This window comes from Heptranchias perlo, chromosome 6 (assembly GCF_035084215.1).
Source record: "Heptranchias perlo isolate sHepPer1 chromosome 6, sHepPer1.hap1, whole genome shotgun sequence".
Lineage (NCBI taxonomy): Eukaryota > Metazoa > Chordata > Chondrichthyes > Hexanchiformes > Hexanchidae > Heptranchias > Heptranchias perlo.
Genome location: NC_090330.1, coordinates 6662599 through 6683579, shown reverse-complemented (window position 1 = coordinate 6683579; position 20981 = coordinate 6662599). Strand labels below are relative to the sequence as shown.

The window sequence follows — 20981 nt, the reverse complement described above, 5'->3', positions numbered from 1 at the left end:
AGTTGAAAGGTCAAGTTGGGTACAGTGCAACTACTACCACACAGATCTGGCCTTGCCAGACACAATACAAGCTGCCAACTGTGATTTTCTGCTGCACCGTGTATTTGAGTTGGGGCTTTTTTCACTAGAGCTGAGTGGTTAAGGGGTGGCCTGGATACCTCAAATCAATTTGAAGGTACACTGCAGGGTAAGTACCAAAAGATGATCAATGAACTACTGGTACAGTAGTTGTATGTAAAGAAAAGATCAGCAAGTGCCTATAAAGCCATGCGTTGCTCCTGTCTTGGGACGGGGGTTTGGGAACATTAATGAAGCTTTTATAAAATCATGTAAAGCGCCCTAATGGGCCAATGGATAAATGTACCGCATGATGTGTTACTGAACCATCAAATGAGAACAGTTCCATATTCAATCTCCAGTCTGTGTTGAATTAACCCATCTGAGCCAAGGAAAGGGAATCAAGGGATATGGGGATAGGGCAGGAAAGTGGAGTTGAATGGCGGAGCAGGCTCGAGGGGCTGCATGGCCTACTCCTGCCCCTATTCCTTATGTTCTTAAGTATTGAGAAAAATAAGCACGTTTATAAAATCTGAGCATTAAAGACCCAGTACCTGATGAGATAACAGGATTTACACAGAGGGAGGTTAACGTGCAGTCAGCACTCCAGTTAGGTGTGAAGCTGAAAGAGCTCAGTAGTTTTTAAAAGAAATAAACAACTTAATATTTAACTCAACTGTTAACTGCAGTTTCATTGTCAGCAGGTATTTCCCTGTCTGTTAACATTGTAATGCTTTAAGCTGCGCTGTTGGCTGAATTATGTTCACATCATTCAACCGCAAATGGGTGAATCACGGTCAGTTACCAATTAGAGAGCCACAAAGTGATTACTAATCTGCAGTTGAGCATTTTGTGAGGAATTCCAGTTTCACTTATCCCTTATTTGTTTTGTCTAATCTATACATAAAAAAACAAATGCTTAGAAGCTTAGTTAGATTTTTATTGAAAAGTTAATGCTGTTTATATCAAGTATGAGCCTAGAAGTTACTGATAGTGATATTAGCATCCGAATATATAATGTATACATTTGACATTCCTCTATCGGCTACTTTAATACAACCTGTTTATTTTAAATAGGTTATCACCTCTGCTAAAATAGCAGAGTGAAGAATGTCATACAAAGCATTTCTCCACCCAATATCAGCAATGCTCATAGGAACTGGAGAAGGCCTTTCAGCCCCTCGAACCTGTTCCGCCATTCACTTAGATCATGGCTGATCTGTACCTCAACTCCATTTATCCGCCTTGGTTCCATATCCCTTGATACCCTAACCTAATAAAAATCTGTCGATCTCAGTCTTGAAAACTCCAATTGTCCTAGCATCCACAGCCTTTTGGGGAGAGAGTTCCAGATTTCCACTACCCTTTGTGTGAAAAAAGTGCTACCTGATTTCCCTCTTAAATCATAGGATCACAGAAAGGTTATAGCACGGAAGGAGGCCATTCGGCCTATCGAGTCCGTGCCGGCTCAATGCAAGAGAAATCTAGCTAGTCCCACTCCCCCACCCTATCCCCGTAGCCCTGCAAAATTTTTCTTTTCAAGTACTTATCCGGTTCCCTTTTAAAGGCCATGATTGAATCTGCCTCCACCATCCCCTCAGGCAATGCATTCCAGATCATAACCACTCGTTGTGTAAAAAAGTTTTTCCTCATATGACCCTTGGTTCTTTTGCCAATCACCTTAAATCTATGTCCTCTCATTCTTGACCCTTCCGCCAATGGGAACAGTTTCTCTCTATCTATTCTGTCCAGACCCTTCATGATTTTGAATACCTCTATCAAATCTCCTCTCAACCGTCTCGGCTCTAAGGAGAACAACCCCAGCTTCTCCAGTCTATCCACGTAACTAAAGTCCCTCATTTCTGGAATCATTCTAGTAAATCTCTTCTGCACCCTCTCTAAAGCCTTCATATCTTTCCTGAAGTGCGGTGCCCAGAACTGGACACAATACTCCAGTTGTGGCCGAACCAGTGTTTTATAAAGGTTCACCATGACTTCCTTGCTTTTGTGCTCTATGCCTCTATTTATAAAGCCCAGGATCCCGTATGCTTTTTTAACCGCTTTCTCAACCTGTCCTGCCACGTTCAATGATTTGTGCACATATACCCCCAGATCTCTCTGTTCATGAACACCTTTTAGAATTGTGCCCTTTAGTTTATATTGCCTCTCCTCATTCTTCCTGCATTTTTCTGCATTAAATTTCATCTGCCACGTGTCCACCCATGCCACCAGCCTGTCTATATCCTCTTGAAGTCTATCACTATCCTCCTCACTGTTCATGATACTTCCAAGTTTTGTGTCATCCGCAAATTTGGAAATTGTGCCCTGTACACCCAAGTGCAAGCCATTAATATATATCAAGAAAAGCAGTGGCCCTAGTACCGAACCCTGGGGAACACCACTGTATGCCTCCCTCCGGTCCGAAAAACAACCGTTCACCACTACTCTATGTTTCCTGTTACTTAGTCAATTCTGTATCTATGCTGTTACTGCCCTTTTTCCATAGGCTTCAATCTAGATGACAAACCTATTATGCGGCATTTTATCAAATTCCTTTTGAAAGTCCATATACACCACCAAATGGCCTAGCTCTTATTATAAGATTATGTCTTCTCATTCTTGATTTCCCCCATCGGAGGAAATAGCTTCTCTGTATCCACCCTATCGAATCCTTTTAACATTTTGTGCCCTAGTCTTTAGTATATTGAACGCCAAATGTGCTTAAAGTGGATGTAACCTAACAATGAATGAGATTTGGGGGTGAATTTCCCAGCGGGGGGGGGGGGGGGGGGGCAGAGGGGAGCTCTGCTGCGGAAATTCACCCATTGGTGCTGAACTTCACAACGGTCATTTTAACTTGTGAATTATTATATTTTTTTAATAGATGAAAGGTTTTCAATCTGTGGGTATGAACCCCTGCCCAACGCTTGGAACTGCAGGTAGGAGCTGAGGTGAGAGCCAGAACCAACAGGTAGAAGGAAAGGACAGGTAGAAGATCAGCCATGACCTTATTGAATGGCGGAGCAGGCTCAAGGGGCCATATGGCCTACTCATGTTCTTATGAAATAATAAGGATCCTACAAAGTGGCATCAGCACCCCTGGGCTAGGAAGGGGGAAAAAATCAATCAAGGCTCAAGATCCTGATCATTACCAAGTGAAACTCTGCCACAAACTGGTGGGCTTTGGGTGAGAACAGGGTGGGGTTCAACTTCAATGCCTCTCATGGTCTGTGCCAACACTAAGGGGGTTCACACAGGAAGTATGGCCATTTCTAAGAGGTACTCAGAGAGTGCCCAAGCCACCAAGTATGAGTCAGCACCTTCAGGAGAGAGGGAGAGGAAGTTGAATTGGTAAGAAAAAGAAATGAAGGTGTATTCATCAAGCAAGTCAAATCAGATAGAAAAAGTACTTATGAAGTTGTTGTACCACTTTAAAAAGAATTTTATATGGAGACTGGGTAGAAGAGGGCTGTTTTAGCCATTCAGTGCTTCAAACCCCATGTTGCACAGAAGGCTTCAAGGCTGCTACATTTCTTTTATTGTTGGGCATTCATTTTCATTATTTCCTTTAGCAAGTAGGTAAAACACTTCATCAGGATCAATTCAAGCAAAGAAAGATCACCCTTGCAAAACAGCACAATGCTAATCACAATTCTCCTTTACTACTCCACACATCTTTCAATAGGCGACAACCTTGACTGAGCTGCATCCAGATGCAATGTGAAGGGAAATATCATGATTGCAGACTGGTATTGTATCCATCCTATCTTACAGCAAACATGCAGGAAAACCAACAATATCGCTATCACTATTAACTATTTTCTTTTGTGAACTGTGTGCTCATCAAGATGAGAGACATTACCAGTGGGAATAAAATATTTTCCATTTCTGCCATCCAATGTCAGCATCAAGTTCTCTCAGGTCAAGTGTAGCATGAATAAGTTGTGTAAAGTTCCCACTACTTTGTCCCAACCTCAGGAGAGCACCCACTGTTTACTGTACCAGTCTGACATTTTTCCATTTCCCACACCAGCCAGCCATCCTGAGGCCTCTTGGAGTGAGATATCCAATTAGTGCTGCATATGGAGCGGTTTTATGTATGTTCCATGCCTACTGGAAACCATGATGTGGTTTCCACATCGTTCACCTGAGGAAGGAGGTAGCCTCCGAAAGCTTGTGAATTTAAAATAAAATTGCTGGACTATAACTTGGTGTTGTAAAATTGTTTACTACTGGAAACCAGACTGAGACCATCGAAATTAATTTCACATCGGACTCCTTCCCACTACCCCCTTGCTCCAGTGCCTGCCCTACCCCTTCTCCATCGTACTACCCATTCCCTCTAACTCCCCTCTTATCCCCTCTTCAATCGCTCCCTTCCATCCCCTCCTCCACCCCTCTGACCCCTCTACCTTTAGTCCTATGCTGTGTGCAAAATGGCTATTGTGTTTTCCCAAATAACAAAACTGACTGCACCTCAACTCTTTTGAAGAATGCAATAAGGCCCCATGTGGATGAACTTGCACTGAATTAGCCAGTCAATTCAGCTGGAAGTATGTGTGTGTGAACATTGCTGAAGACAGCACTGGGCTCAACTGCATCGTTCTCCACAGTCAAACATCCTGCTGATGCTCACTGTCCTGGCTCACACAACAAGAACGGCTACTTGGGCAGGGCAGCTTCTTCGCGACAGGAGGGGGAGAAACGTAGACCAAAAAAAAATTAAAAGGAAACCAAGCAAACTTAAGTGTTTCTTCAAAGAATGATAAATGTGGTGGTGGGAAGAGGTTGAAGGTAGTGGGGAGGGGTAATAGGAAGGCGTGGTGTAACAATACGAGCGAGAGGCAACTAAGAGGGCCAGGGTGAAGGCAAAGTGGGTGGATACAGTAATGAAGGCTGCACGAAGACAATGAAGACTCAGGTATGCTTATGGTAAGTCAGATCATATAGTTTCTTACCTGTCTCTGTTCCACCACCCCAGCTGGTAAACTGTTCCACAATTCTATCACCCTCTTACCAAAAAAAAACTATTGCCCAAGTTTCCTATTTTCTTTCGCAACCCTTAGTTTAAACCGTGTCCTTTAGTCCTCGAACTGTGTACCCAACAGAAGAACTTTCCTGGATTGAAATTCTCCCTCCTCATGAACACTTTAAAGATCTCTATCAAATCCACCCTCATGCTCCTCTTTTCCAGAGTAAAGACCCATCGTAGAAAACCTTTCCTTATTCGTCTAAATTCATAGCCTTTCCCTCGTCTCCCTCTGATTCTACATCTTTCTTGTAATATGGAGACCAAAACTGAATATAGTACTCTAGATGCGGCCTTAACAAAGCCCAATACAACTTTAGCTTCACCTTCTTAGAATGTAAGTCACGCATATAGCTTAGCATCAAACCAGCATTTTATTAGCTTTCTTTACTGCCTGCAGACACTGGACTCAAGCACATTGCTATTTAATGTGTAATCCATATTCTTGCTTCTCCTACCTAATATCATAAGTTTACACTGTTGATCTTCATCTGCCACCTCTCTGCCCATTGATCCAGGCTGCTCAGATCGCATATTTAATTTGGTAAAACTTCATAATGAATTTGAAAGTAAGCAGCAGGTATTACTAGGCTCACTAGGTGGGCAACATATCAAAGGCAAGCGGCAGCTGTGGAGAACTGCACTTTGGCAAGAATCAGCACCTTCAGAAAAAACTGCCTTACCTTTACGAAACATGGCCGAGGTTTAAATCTCTTAGCACAGACCAAGAAGGTATCAGGTTCGGGCTTGCTTTTCTTCACGTCTGGGTCGTCACCGCACACGATGTGGTGGAATAAGCTGAACAACTTCTTGTGCCTGGTCGTCTTTAGGTCAAACATCTGTTGCGATGAGCTGGTACCCACTGCAATCGGTACGTTGTGTTTGTGGAGGTGACAAACTAACATCTCTACACCTGAGGGAAAAACCGGCAAAAACAGCAATGATTTACTATTTTCTATCAATCTGTTGGGGTACGCCACCCAAGCAGCCATTCGTCATGTGCAACAAAGCCAGTAGGAGGACGGGGATGGTGCAGAGAAGGGGAGAGACAAATCACATAAATTTACATTCTGTTCTCATGCACTTCCAATATGGCTGCCTAATAGTGACCAGAAGCTGGCACACTGGTTAATGTTCCCCTTCCTAATCCAAGGCACTGAGACCAATTCTAATGCCCTGTACCGCCATCCTGATTAAAATCAGTGGATTCAGTGCATACTGGTAATTTCTCCCTGCTGCCATGGCCAATATTCAATTCCCAACTGACACTACTAAAACAGATTAACTGGTCATTATCTCATTGCTATTTGGCGGCCACATTTGCCTATGTAGCAACAATGACTACACTCCAAAGTAATTCATTGGCTGTGAACATAGGAACAGGGGTAGGCGATTCAGCCCCTCGAGCCTGTTCTGCCATTCAATTAGATCATGGCTGATCTCTACCTCAACTCCATTTACTCACCTTTGCTCCATATCCCTTGATTCCCTTACTTAACAAAAATCGATCGATCTTTGTCTTGAAAATTTCAATTGACCCGGGGCCGGGGGGGGGGGGGGGGGGGGGGTGGAGAAAGAGAATTCCAGATTTCCATTGCCCTTTGTGTGAAAAAGTGCTTCCTGATTTTACTCGTAAGTGGGGATGTCCTCAGGATGTGAATGGTGAATGGTGCCATATACCCGCAAGTTCGTTTCTTCTTGGTCTGTATGGCACAACTACTCATTGCCTTAACCAGCTTAACTATTGGGGGAGCCTTCTCATTCTTCTAATGGCACAAGATGTGGCTGACTGACAATTACCTGGCATCAGCTCTGAAGAAGGGAATAGGCGTTCCTGTAGAACGTTACATTCCTTCAAAAGTTCCTCTGGACTAAGTGGAAGTTCCAGTTTATCACAAACAATTTTGGCAGCATCCAAAGACTGCATGCCCATAATTGAGGCCTTCAACTGCCATGTAAACTTCTTATTATAACGATCACAGATTTCTTCGAACACGGCAGTGTACAGCCTTTCTGTGTCTGCGATAGAAATGCAAGAATCAGAAAAGTAAGTGATATTCCATTGCAAAACATTCCAACCCTCCCCTCTCCCCATCAGTGCAAGTAGGAAAATAACCACAACATCTTATGTTTATATGGATGAAGAAAAGTTCATCATTATACCAACCATTTGCACACAACTTTCCCTCTATCCGTTCTCTAATGGGGAAACAAGCCCAATCCTGGCCACACCAGACAACAAGGGCTCGATTTTAAAAGGGCGGCGGGATGGCAGCTGGGGTTGGGGGGGGGCAATGAGCGCGCAGCAAACCTGTATAATAAAAACTTATCGTTCCCCACGCGATCACGACTTAATTGGTACCCTTTAACCTTGTTTCCGGGTTTGCCGTCCGAAAGCTGCGCAGTGGGCGGACTTCGCATCCGCATGACAGGCTGTCAGCTGGAGCATCTGGACTTAAAGCGCCATTGCTCCAATGGATTTTGCTGGAGCAAAGTCCCAGAAGGCCCAATGGAGCAGCACAGGGGCAAGACTGCTCCAAGATTCAGCAATGTCTCACTTCAGCTGCTACTGGCCGGAGTGAGGAGGAAGAGGAAACTATTTTACCCGGCCGACAGGCGGAAGCGCCCTGCCTCTGCCACCAAGAAGGCCCGGCCCGAGGTGGGAGCAGAGGTCACCAGCAGTAGCAACATCTGCCGTGCTTGGGTCCAGTGCAGGAAGAGTTTCAATGACCTCACTAGGCCAGCAAAAGTGAGTACACTTACTGATTCTCCTGCATTCCGTGTCGCACATCACCTGCACCCCACCCCCCACCTCACGTCATTCTGCACTGCCAAGACTACTCCATCACATCACTCCTCACACCCACTTAAGGCTCATCCTCAACTTACCTTCACTTCCTGAGCACTTCCTCACCTCTCCATTTGTGACCCCACCACTGCCACTCACCCCAATCCTGATCCAATGCGATGTCTCTGTCTCACACTCACCTTCCGATGCTCCTCTTTCACGGTCAGCCTCACCCAAAGCAATGCATTCATCGGCTGACCACTTCATCTTCACTCACTCACACGTCTGTACTTTCTCCCCTTCTAGGAGAGAGCGCAAAATGCACGCGAGAGGGCGAGGACCGGAGGGGGGTCCACAACAAATAGTGGTCCTCACAGAGGTGGAGGAGGAGACCCTGCAGATCAGCCGCACCTTGAGTGCGTGTCCGTCGGGGACGCCGAGACTGGCACCCCACAAACGTCTGGTGACACAACTTTAACATTCATCACACACATGAATTGATGTTAACAATGACTGGCATGTTGAACACCTCAGTATGCTCATTGCAACATGACACATCTGTGATGCTTAATATTACCCTCTGTTCTCTTACAGGCCATTTAACGACCGCAGTGACGGGAAAGGGCGATTCCTCAGAAGAGCTCTCGGCCTCTGAGGGTGCACCGTCAGATACTCACAACTCGGTGGGTCCTAGTACTCAGTTAGTTAGGTTGGCACCTGATGAGTCACCACACACAAGTGAGCATGAGCAGACATTGGTGGCAGGGGCAGCTGTGGAGAGTCCATGTCGGGGGGCGTACTCCTCTCCAAGCTCTGTTCAGCTGGACGCAGATGCTGAACCCCGGGACCATGCTTTAAAATAGAATGATCAAGGGACAGCAGCACATTTGTGAGGTACTGGAACACATGCCACGCACACTCTCCACAATAGTGCAGAGGATGGAGGTGTCCAACTCCTGCATTAGTGGAATGGTGGCACAGGTACGTGAGGGAATCTCTGAGATAGTGTCGCAGGTAACTGGAAACGTCTGAGATAGTGTTGCAGGTAAGTGCGGGAATGTCTGAGATGGAAAGAAGGCTAGCCTCCGTTGAGCTTCAAGCACAGCTCACAAATGATTCCAATCACGTCCAATTAGGCCTGAGTCCAATCAGGCCCTCATGCGCTCCAAAACCCAGAGGGCGTAGGCCGAAAGCATCTAAGCAGTCTGGCCATGGACATGAGCAACCTGCCACTATCTCTGCTGCAGCCACAAGGGATGCACCACATAGAAGCGGTAGGAAGAGAAAGGCTAAGGATTTGTGATCATGAAGGGCATGCACAAGGGTGTCTGACAGACTGTCACGTTTTTCATTTATATTTGGGTTTTGTTAAAGTCACATTAAATGTTATCATTCTCACTACTACTGCCACGTCTTGCCCACTCTTGATTGGCTTTTGTGATAGCGCCCTTTCATGTGCTTCATCATGAACGGCGACACTTGATGCCACCCAGTGGGTCACTTTACAATGGGTGCATGTGCAGTTGCAGGACTGATTTGTGCAGGGAGAAGGGGGGGGGGGGGGTGCGCGGTGCGGGTCTGGTGTTGGCGCTGCTCTTTCCAGGTCGTGTGAGGACTAGACTCTGCTCACTTTCTGATCTTACGAGAACCGCTAACCTCATGAGCAGCCAGGTGAGCCGCTGCTCTGTCCATGGGTTCATCCTCCTCCTCCTGCTCCTGCTCCTCCTCAATGTGGATGGTGGATGAGGGCATGGAGCTTCATCAACCGGTACCCCTCTCTGTTGCGCCTTGTTGTGCTGGACACAGCACACTGATATAATGCGACCCACTCTCGCTGGTGGTATTGAAGCGCTCCCCCAGATCGATCGAGGCACCGAAATCGCATCTTCAGCAGTCCAACACATGTTCAATTATAGACCTGGTGTCGTTGTTTCGACGCTGTTGCTCGCTGATGGCGTTCCTCAGAGGTATCATGAGCCACATGTGAAGGGGGTATTCCATGTCCCCGAGCAGCCAGCCCTTAAGGATGTTTGGTGCGTGGAAGAGGCCCGGGATGTTGGACTCCATCAGAATGAACGAATCGTGGCAGCTGCCAGGGAATCTGGCGCAGACGTGAAGAAATCTTTTGCGGTGGTCACAAATGAGCTGAACGTTGATGAGCGATAATCGTTTCTGTTGATGAACAGTCCTGGCTCGTGTGGAGATGCTCAGATTGCTATATGCGTGCAATTGATTGCACTCTGTACACTTGGGGAACCAGCCAGAGTGGAATCCCACTGTCCTCTCTGTCTGGCTGAGGTCGTCCATGGGAAAGTTGATGTATTGCAAGGCCCTACGAAACAAACCGTCGGTGACCTGCCTTATGCACTTGTGTGCAGATGACTGAGAGGCCCCGGCAATGTCACCGATGGCTCCCTGGAATGATCCGGAGGCAAAGAAGTTGAGAGCAGTGGTTACTTTAACAGCGACGGGTAATGAGATGCCGCCAGACCCAGCCAGGAGCAGCTCGGCATGAAGGAGACTGCAAATGTCTGCAACCACCTGGCAACTCACTCTCAGCCTCCGTATGCACTGCTCCTCAGTGAGGCCCAGGAAGCTGAGCCTCGGTCTGCAGACCCTCTGACGAGGGTAGTGCCTCCTGCAACGTCGCTCCCTCTGTTGTTCCCCTCTGTGCTCTTGTGCAGGTGCCTGTGTTGCAGCACTGTATTGTGGAGCTACAAGTGATGGAAGTGCACGCCGTGTCTGGCGAGGATGGTGATGTTCCTCGTCCTCGGAGGTACTGGTGAATGCAGCCATCGCGCCCCCCCATCCTGATGGTGTCAGTTTGAGGGGGTCCGAAAAGTTGGTAAATATGTGTAAACAGAACAATTCTGAGTGGAAACCAAGAATTTTCAGTCTAAACACAGAGATCTCCCAGCCAAAAGTTTGTCCGAGAGAACTGAGTGCCCTGCTGCAATAACTCATTTTTTATCCCCATCTATCAAACAGGGATTTAAATGTCTAAATGGCTGCCAGATGAAATGTGACTCGTTCCCCATGGCGTGTTTCATACAGCACGGGAAACATGCTGAGGCAGCGTTGAAATCGCTTGCCTTCACTCTTAATTAGATTTATGTACATTTCAAGTACTTTAAGTACTTGAATTCCTTGTTTAAATATCGTCCCGCCGGCTTTAATTGCCGGCGGGACTTCCGGGCTCGGGAATGGCACGCGCACCCAGATGATTCTGGGTCATGCGCGTTCTTACGCATGTTGGAGCAGGGATTTCTGCCAGGTCCTGGAAATCCCAATTTTCTTCATTCCCCCCCACCCCCAACGCACCCGCACTTCCGTTTTAAAATCGAGCCCCAGATGTCCGCATACAAACACACTTTCCAGGAAAAGTGACTGAATGGTAATCGAAACTGCAAACCTGACTGATATTCCTCTCTGCAGTCCATGGGCACTGAGTCCTGTAATAGCACTGCCCCCCAGACGAGATCAGCTAACTCACACATCAAACCTGGCACCTTCCTGCTCTGTATGGCATAGTACCGTATAGACCATGAGTGCTCGCAGGTTGGATATGTGGTTCATTGATCTATTGTGGTTCATAGATGTTTTTTTTAACATCAAGAACAGATTACAGCCTTGAACACACCCCAGAAACTGATTACTTTTCATAATACAGATAGTTTCTTTTCTAACTCTTTTCTGTAGGGATTTTCTACTGTTTCCAGTTTCACTTACTGTTGTTAAATCATCAATATTGCCGTGCAGTTTGTCATCGCAGGACAGAGGTGAGCCATGTTTCACAGCATGGTTGTAATGTGGTCAGCTGACAGGAGAGGGTTAGACTAGGTAATGTCACAGAGAATATATCTACATACAGTATTAAGAATATTTTTTCTGTCACTGAAGCACCATTTTCTGAGATCTAACTATTGGTGCCATCTTCAAATTGGTTGGTCCGTTCATTGGCGTCTTTTAAGATTATTGGTTACCGTTCAGATTTTAGCATGGAGAGCTTGTTTCATGTTATTCCGAGCAGCAGAATAATACATTGCGCATTACGCAGCGTTATGCTCCTGTTCTTATAAAAGAACATATCCTCTGACTGCTCCCAATCTCTGTTAGCACTATTTGAGGAGCAATGAGCTCTCACGGTTTCCTGGGCAACATTCCTGCCTCAACCATTAGCACAACAAATAGCAGATTTAAGTGGTCATTTCTCTTGGTGCAGTTTGTGGGATCTTGATGTGTACAAAATGAACATAACAGTATCTGCAGCTCTGGCTCAGTAGTAGCACTGTCGCCTCTGAGTCAGAAGTCAAGTTCCACTCCAGCACAAAATCTAGACCAACACTACGGTGCAGTACTGAGAGAGTGTCAGAGATTGCGTAATGCACAATGTATTATTCTGCTGCTCAGAATAACATTGTCAGAGGTGCCGCCTTTCAGATGAGATGTTAAAAACATAAGAAATAGGAGCAGGAGTAGGCCGTACGGCCCCTCGAGCCTGCTCCGCCATTCAATAAGATCATGGCTGATCTTCAACCTCAACTTCACTTTCCCACCCAATCCCCATATCCCTTGATTCCCCTAGAATCCAAAAATCTATCCATCTCAGCCTTGAATATATTCAATGACTCAGCATCCACAGCCCTCTGGGGCAGAGAATTCCAAAGATTCAGAACGCTCTGCGTGAAAAAATTCCTTCTCATCTCAGTCTTGAATGGCCGCCCCCTTATCCTGCGACCAAGCCCCCTAGTTCTAGACTCTCTAGCCAGGGGAAACAATCTCTCAGCATCTACACTCACAAGCCCTCTCATAATCTTATATGTTTCAATGAGATCACCCCTCATTCTTCTAAAGAAGAGACTAGGCCCATTTTACTCAACCTCTCTTCATAGGACAACCCTCTCATCCCAGGAATTAATCTAGTGAACCTTCACTGTACCGCCTCCAAGGCAAGTATATCCTTCCTTAGATAAGAAGACCGAAACTGTACGTAGTACTCCAGGTGAGGCCTCACTAAAAGCCCTGTACAACTGTAGTAAGATTTTCCTACTCTTGTACTCCAACCCCCTTGCAATAAAGGCCAACATGCTATTTGCTTTCCTAATTGCCTGCTGTACCTGCATACTAACTTTTTATGCTTCTTGTACGAGGACACTTAAGTCTCTCTGAAGACCAAAATTTAATAGTTTCTCACCATTTAAAAAATATTCTGTTTTTCTATTCTTCTTACCAAAATGTATAACCTCACATTTCCCCACATTATACTCCATCTGCCATCTTCTTGCCCACTCACTTAATCTGTTTATATCCCTTTGCAGACTCTTTTTGTCCTCCTCACAGCTTACTTTCCCGTTAAACCGAGGCCCTGTCTGCCCTCTCAGGTGGAACTAAAAGATCCCATGGCACTATTTCGAAGATGTGGAGATGCCGGTGATGGACTGGGGTGTACAAATGTAAGGAATCTTACAACACCAGGTTATAGTCCAACAGTTTTATTTGAAAATCACAAGCTTTCGGAGGCTGACGAAGGAGAAAGCCTCCGAAAGCTTGTGATTTTCAAATAAAACTGTTGGACTATAACCAGGTGTTGTAAGATTCCTTACTATTTTGAACAGAGGAATTCTCCCTGGTGTCCTGGCTAATATTTATCCCTCAACCAACACCTAAAAGAAAAAACAGATTATCTGGTCATTATCACATTGCTGTTTGCTGTGCGCAAATTGGATGTCATGTTTCCTACATTACAACTTCAAAAAGTATTTAATTGGCTGTAAAGCGCTTTGGGATGTGCTGAGGTTGTGAAAGGGGCTGTATAAATACAAGTCTTCCTTTCTTTCTAGTATCTACAATTCAACATGTCTATGTCTACTTTTCAGGTCCGAAGCAGTAGTTTCCCATCACCCCACCACCCGTTGTTATCTCTGCAATGATGTGAAGGGGATGCAAGCAGCCCACTGAAAATATCTGCCTGTGGCCAAGCTGATGACTAGCAGATAAGAGGCAGAGTCACAGCTGCCGGGAGAACAGAAACGGAGTTTTATTACTTCAGAAACAAAGAAGTAGAGCTTAATTTTTCATAGCAAAGGGCACACACCAACAATCACGCAAGAGAAGAGGTATCCCTGAGTTACTCTCGTAAATATATATGCTAGCAGTGGCTTAGAGGGGCGTGACAATGGCCTAGGAGCAGCTATTATGTATATTATATTGGCAAATCTCCCATGGCATTCTAAGTCAGAGATTACGATGTTTTATAAGGACTAGGAGCACTGTACCAGATCTTGCACGATGTAGTATTCTGCTGCTATGATGGAGCTGCACATGAATGGGCTTGTCCGTTAAAGGATACATAGTCCAGGTGCTAGAAGTTAGCACATCCTGAGGTCAATCACATGCGAATTTCCCCTTAGGTACAACATGGGTCAATTAGACTACAATTGTTTCTCTGTAGATTGCCAGCTGATTGTAAATCCCTTGCTCCTCTGGTTAAGGTCAGAAAAAAAAAACAGCAGAAAATGACTGGTTTTCTATCTCTTTTTGAAAAAAAAAGATTTCTTGCTTATGATTTCTTGCACCTGTAGCAAAATGTGGCAATTTGAAGTGAAGCGTGCTGGATATGGTTGAATGCTACATACATGGCTTTTCTAGGCTGATACTGCAGTGCAGCATTGTCGGAAGTCAGGCAAATGTTAAAGAATCTGTGGCAATAATTTCCCCTCCACCAACACCACATTAAATGGTCATTCCTCTCATTGTTGTTTGTGGGATCTTGCGCTATGCAATTCAAAATAATTCATTGTACATAAAGTTCTTTAATGTTTGAGAGCTATGATAAGGTGTTACGGACATGCAAATCTTTTTTTTAAAAAAAAACGACATTCCCTACTTTGGAGGCCAGGTTCTTTGGACAGACTGAAGCTAAAAGCTGACTTTTTTTACTTGAATTTCCAAGTCAGCAGCAATTTGGGTGTTTGCCACACAACTTTAAGCTTTGGTTTTGGGCACAGCAGGTATTTTGTTAATAATGCTTATTCCATAAACAGTGCAAGAAAACATTATTGCTCCGGTATGTCTGAATGATGGTGCTTAAGCGAGAAGTACTTACAAAAGCACTTTCAGATGCTCTGGCAGTATTTCCCAAGAGCACAAATTTTTATCATTTAAAACAAATAGAGACAAGCTATTGTGCACAAGAGTAAAGGAGAGAGCCTCTAGAATTCATTTACGAATGGATTTGATCAGGTTTAGCACGGCTGCGGCAAAAGCAATCAAGAAATTCGGGTGTGCATTTTTTTCTGGGCAGCAGCCATCGAGTGACGGTTGGTGGGGAGGGGGTGGGCGGAGTGACGGTTGGTGGGGAGGGGGGTGGGCGAAGTGACGGTTGGTGGGGAGGGGGGTGGGCGGAGTGACGGTTGGTGGGGAGGGGGGTGGGCGAAGTGACGGTTGGTGGGGAGGGGGGTGGGCGAAGTGACGGTTGGTGGGGAGGGGGGTGGGCGAAGTGACGGTTGGTGGGGAGGAGGGGTTGGGTGGAGTGACGGTTGGTGGGGGGAGTGGAGTGACGGTTGGTGGGGGGGGTGGAGTGACGGATAGTAGGGGGAGTGGGGCGGGTGGAGTGACGGTTGGTGGGGGAGGAGGCGGGCGGAGTGACGGTTGGTGGAGGGTGAGGAGGCGGGCGGAGTGACGGTTGGTGGAGGGTGAGGGGGCGGGCGGAGTGACGGTTGATGGTGGGGGAGGAGGCGGGCGGAGTGACGGTTGATGGTGGGGGAGGAGGCGGGCGGAGTGACGGTTGGTGGAGGGTGAGGGGGCGGGCAGAGTGACGGTTGATGGTGGGGGAGGAGGCGGGCGGAGTGACGGTTGGTGGTGGGGGAGGAGGCGGGGGAGTGGCGGTTGGTGGGGGGAGGACGAGGCAGGCGGAGTGACGGTTAGTGGGGGGAGGAGGGGGCGGGCGGAGTGACGGTTAGTGGGGGGAGGAGGGGGCGGGCGGAGTGACGGTTAGTGGGGGGAGGAGGGGGCGGGCAGAGTGACGGTTGGCGGGGGGGGAGGAGGCGGGCGGAGTGACGGTTGGTGGTGGGGGAGGAGGCGGGGGAGTGACGGTTGGTGGGGGGGAGGAGGCGGGCGGAGTGACGGTTGGTGGGGGGAGGACGAGGCGGGCGGAGTGACGGTTAGTGGGGGGAGGAGGGGGCGGGCGGAGTGACGGTTGGTGGGGGAGGAGGGGGCGGGCGGAGTGACGGTTGGTGGGGGAGGAGGGGGCGGGCGGAGTGACGGTTGGTGGGGGAGGGCGGTGTGACGGTTGGTGGAGGGTGAGGGGGCGGGCGGAGTGACGGTTGGTGGTGGTGGGGGAGGGGGCGGGCGGAGTGACGGTTGGCGGGGAGGCGGGCGGAGTGACGGTTGGTGGTGGTGGGGGAGGGGGCGGGCGGAGTGACGGTTGGTGGAGGGTGAGGGGGCGGGCGGAGTGACGGTTGGCGGGGGGGGGAGGAGGCGGGCGGAGTGACGGTTGGCGGGGGGGGGGAGGAGGCGGGTGGAGTGACGGAGGGAGTTATGCTCACTCGGGGAGGAGCGGCGAGCCGCTGATACAGCGGCGGGGAAGAAAGAGTTAAGGACAGGCAGTGTCGCCCGTCAGTAAACCTTTGACACGGGGATCGGTGCTAAAATCGGCGGTCACTGACCCAGGAGAAGCCCGTCCATGTCGAAGATGACGTGAGTGACCGGCCGGTAACCGGCGCATCTTCCATCCGCCATTTGCAGGAGAGTGAGGAAGAGCGGGCCGATCAGCAGCCTCACAGAGTTAGTATTAGTCGGAGGGAGGCGGGAAATGAAGGAAATGCTGCTCATACACCTCGGGGACAAGGGAGAAACGTCCTCCTCTTATTGTATTCTATCACATTATTATGACAGAAAGCTGTAGATTTTAAAAACTCGGTGCCTTCGCCATAAAATACGATTTTTTGAAATCCAAGAAACCAAAGGCACCGTCTTCAATCCTAGTTTCTGTTATCTGAAGTCAGTGACGTGGGAAGACACCCAAACATAAGAAACAAATCGACCTGATGTCGAAGTTTTCTTTTTTTTTAAAAAAAAATATAAACTTCTTGGCTCTCCTTTCAGTCGGCCACCACCTGACAGTCCACAACATTCACCTCCGAAAGCTTGTGAATTTTAAAATAAAATCGTTGGACTATAACGTGGTGTTGTAAAAATTGTTTACAATTGTCAACCCCAGTCCATCACCGGCATCTCCACAACTTTTGTATAGGGGAGGGGAGGTGGGGCGAGACATGAGCTCAATCCAACAGGTAAAGGTGTGCGGATCACAGGTGAGAGAGAGCTCAAGGGTGGCAGACTGCAGAGCAGAAGGTTTACTTCCAACAGCTTCCAACGTTTTATGAGGTGATTCTTTTGCCTTATCATGTATTTCTGTGTGTGTGTGTGTGTGTATATATATATATGGGCTATGTCCCCCTACTCATTTACCCAGGTATAGTGGAGGGAGGATGTGGGTGGATAAAGAGGTTTTCCAGTAGAACCGTGAGTCGTGTTTTCCAGGAGGTCATCACACACACACACTGGGTTGAGTTTGTACCAAGTATAATATAACTCAACATTGAGGTACTGTTCGATTCTGGTCACTTTGCCACAACAAAAACCTATGAAACACAGTAATTTTCTGATTTCAATGTTTTTCTTTTGCATATATGTGCGCATCAGGCAAATCTGATGAAAATATATTTATGGTGAAATTTAGCTTTTTTTTTTGTTATCTCTTTCAATCTGTTTCTAGTTCACCACCACTCCTTAAGTTTAATCGTCAAAATAAGAACATTTGGAGAGTTTTCTCACTATCAAACCCCCTCTGATTGAAAGCTTGTACGATTTATTCTGTCTTGGACTACGTACTTAATGCTTGTTCAGTGATGAATTAGCGGCTGCAAGCACACAAGTAGATCTTTTCCATAAGAAGGCTATGATTGGACTCTCCAATAGCTGCTTGGGAATTGTGTCCTTTAATGTGAAGCTAAGCCTGGACAGATCAGGAAGATCCCATGTTCAATCCCTAATATTTGCTGAGTTAGCTGAGGTGTCAGTGGGAGCAATAGGATGTACCTCACCAACCTGGATGACGAAGGGTAGATGTGGAAACCAGCCATTGTTCCTGTTGCTGATCACTATCCAATGCCCCCCAGTTGGAAAGTGGGAATGTGTATGGGCATTAATGAGGAACAGGATAAGTTTTGACTGCTGTACCCGCCCCCCCCATTATGGAACAGCCTATCGATAACAACTGTCTAGAGTCAAATAGCGAGTTTGATGGAGTAGAGAACGGTAAAGAAATGAGTTCCACTCTGTAGATTGGGGGGGTGGAAGGGGGGGGTCTCAGCTAAGATTATTCAGTATCCTATGAGAGAGGTTAACTATGTGAGATTTAATCTCGCTGGCTTTGTTTATTTTTAGGAACATGAAGGTCTTGCTGCCTTTCTTTCTGCTCCACTTGGCAATAGGAAATCTGGGGCAAAGTGCCAGCATGCAGCCCAACTATGTTTTTATCATGGCAGATGACCTCGGTATTGGAGACCTGGGATGTTACGGAAACAGTACCCTCAGGTTTGAAGTTCATCGTACAGTGTTTTTGTACTTAAACTCTTGCGTTGTGAAATACTTGTGATGCCTAGATCAGTATTTTAATGCAGCTTTTATACTGCAGCTATTGCCAGTAGCTGCCCTGTGGCACTCCAGCCTGACAGCATTGGCTGACTGGAATTCCAGTCCTCCTGCTGAGGAGAGTGGTCTGCACATGCGTTCTAACACACGTGGACAAGGGCTTCTCTCAGTATCTGTAACTGAAGTGCTCGGAAAGTCCAGTGAGCACTCTTTTTAAAAAATTCAAACAAATCCAACAAGATTTAAAAAGTGTTCAGAAGGTCTAGTAAAAGAAGAAAGAAAGACTTGCATTTATATAGCACCTGTCACGACCTCAGGACGTCTCAAAGGGCTTTTCAGCCACTGCAGTACTTCTTGAAGAGTAGTTACTATTGTAATGTAGGAAACGTGGCAGCAAGGTCCCACAAATAGGAATGGATCAAAAGCAAAATACTGCTGATGCTGGAAATCTGAAATAAAAACAGAAAATGTTGGAGAGGCTCAGCAAATCAGGCAGCATCTGTGGAGAAAGAAACAGAGTTAACGTTTCAGGTCAAAGACCTTTCATCAGAACTGGAAAATGTTAGTTAAAGTTTTTGAGCAAGTACAGAACCAGACAATTAAGGGGGGGGGGAAGGAAAGAACTAAAGGGAAGGTCTGTGATTGGGTAGAGGGCACGAGTGATTAAATAACAAAAGAGATGATGGTGCAAGGCAAGAAAGGTGGTAATGGGACAGGTTTAAAAAACAAAAGATTGATCAGGAGTAGCTGTAAATGGCAGCAGCAGAACCATTACCAGCACTAGCTGACCGAAAAAATGGGAGCAGTGGTTATGATCTGAAGTTATTGAAATCAACGTGATAATGATCAGATAATCTGTGTTTGGTGGTGTTGGTTTAGGTTTAAATGCTGGAAAATGACACCGAGGTATAGTACGGGGGATGGGTTCGTGGCTTGAGATGTGATATTTGGTTTGCAGCTGATGAATTCTTTGAAATTTTAATAAGAGCTCCGCATCATGAAGCACAAATTGGTGAGGGAGGGAAATAAACTTTTATTTTTAAACAGCCTTTTGTTTTCAGGTTTACATTTTAAAAGAAAGTAAGTCTTGCATTTAATAGCACTTTTCTCGACCTCAAGATGTCCCAAAGGGCTTGACAGCCAATAAAGTACTTTTGAAGTGTAATCACTGTTGTAATGTAGGAAACACGGCAGCCAGTTTGCACACAGCAAGATCCCAGAAACAGCAATGTGTAAAAGACCAGATAAGCTATTTTGGGAGTTGGTTGAGGGATATATGTATCAGCCAGGACACTTTTAGAAATTTTAGAATCTTTGGGCCAGCTTGCATTTAAGCGCACGGTACCTGACTCTTGTCAAGAGGCTTTGGCGACGTCCAAGGTAATGACCGGTCTTTCGCCATTGTGTTCAAGAGCAGAGCTGTTGTGACATAGACAATCAGATCACCAGTAGAGCAGCCATGCAGAAAACCATGAAGAACATAGGTGAGGCACTGGTGGAGCTGCTGCCGAGCAGGAGCCGGCACCTTCAGGAGAAGAGTGACAAAAATTGGTAGGCAGCAGGGCAGTCCTTAAAAATTGGAAGTACTTTTGTTCAATGCAACAAAGTTTTTAAAAAGTCACATATCTTATCGCAAGTTCTTTTGAATTGCACTTCAAAATAAAATGTACAGCCTTGCGTAAACAGCTGTGGAAAAGTCAATTTATTTGAATTGTGCTTTCAGTGTTATTTGGAAGGATCTGTTCCTGTTATCAGCATATTACCAGTGGGAGGAAGTGAGTAAATTGGCAAGACTCACTTCTGTATTACGAAACGCAGCCACTAACGCTGAAACACTGAACCAGCAGGTCTGGCAGGATTCATTACTCACTGGTTTTGGTGTGTTTTTTTTATTTAAATCGTTGCTAAACAAATGGACTTGTGCAACAAATTACTATCCAGGGAGCAATCAGTGGCTAGGAAAGGCATACAAAAGACAGTCCTCCTCCATGTTGAACACCACTTGGAGGAAGCACTGAGGGTAGCAAGGGCACAGAATGTACTCTGGGTGGGGGACTTCAATGTCCATCACCAAGAGTGGCTCGGTAGCACCACTACTGGCCGAGTCCTGAAGGACATAGCTGCCAGACTGGGCCTGCGGCAGGTGGTGAGCGAACCAACACGAGGGAAAAACTTACTTGACCTCGTCTTCACCAATCTACCTGTTGCAAATGCACCTGTCCATGACAGTATTGGTAGGAGTGACCACCGCACAGTCCTCGTGGAGACGAAGTCCCGTCTTCGCACTGAGGACACTATCCAATGTGTTGTGTGGCACTATTACCGTGTTAAATGGGATAGATTCAGAACAGATCCAGTAGCTCAAAACTGGGCTTCCATGAGGCGCTGTGGGCCATCAGCAGCAGCAGAATTGTATTCCAGCACAATCTGTAACCTCATGGCCCAGCATAT

The 20981-nt window shown here is 46.6% G+C and overlaps 2 protein-coding genes across 4 annotated transcripts in view; one reads left to right on the top strand and one right to left on the bottom strand.

Moving 5' to 3' along the window:
• The window catches only part of pudp (pseudouridine 5'-phosphatase), a 40293-nt gene extending 23651 nt beyond the window's left edge, over positions 1-16642 (bottom strand). The window contains exons 1-3 of the mRNA XM_067985694.1: positions 16541-16642; positions 6887-7105; positions 5770-5999 (exon numbers count right to left, since the gene is read on the bottom strand). Of these exons, the coding sequence (XP_067841795.1) occupies positions 5770-5999; positions 6887-7105; positions 16541-16613 (522 nt within the window). The 5' untranslated portion in view covers positions 16614-16642. The remainder of the gene's footprint in view (positions 1-5769; positions 6000-6886; positions 7106-16540) is intronic.
• LOC137322715 (steryl-sulfatase-like) overlaps positions 16428-20981 on the top strand; it is a 57904-nt gene continuing 53350 nt past the window's right edge. For 2 of the 3 annotated variants that reach the window (XM_067985690.1, XM_067985693.1), the window contains exons 1-2: positions 16428-17261; positions 18324-18473. In XM_067985690.1, coding sequence (XP_067841791.1) covers positions 17257-17261; positions 18324-18473 — 155 coding nt within the window. In that variant the 5' untranslated portion in view covers positions 16428-17256. The remainder of the gene's footprint in view (positions 17262-18323; positions 18474-20981) is intronic. The other variant, XM_067985691.1, reaches the window with a different exon arrangement.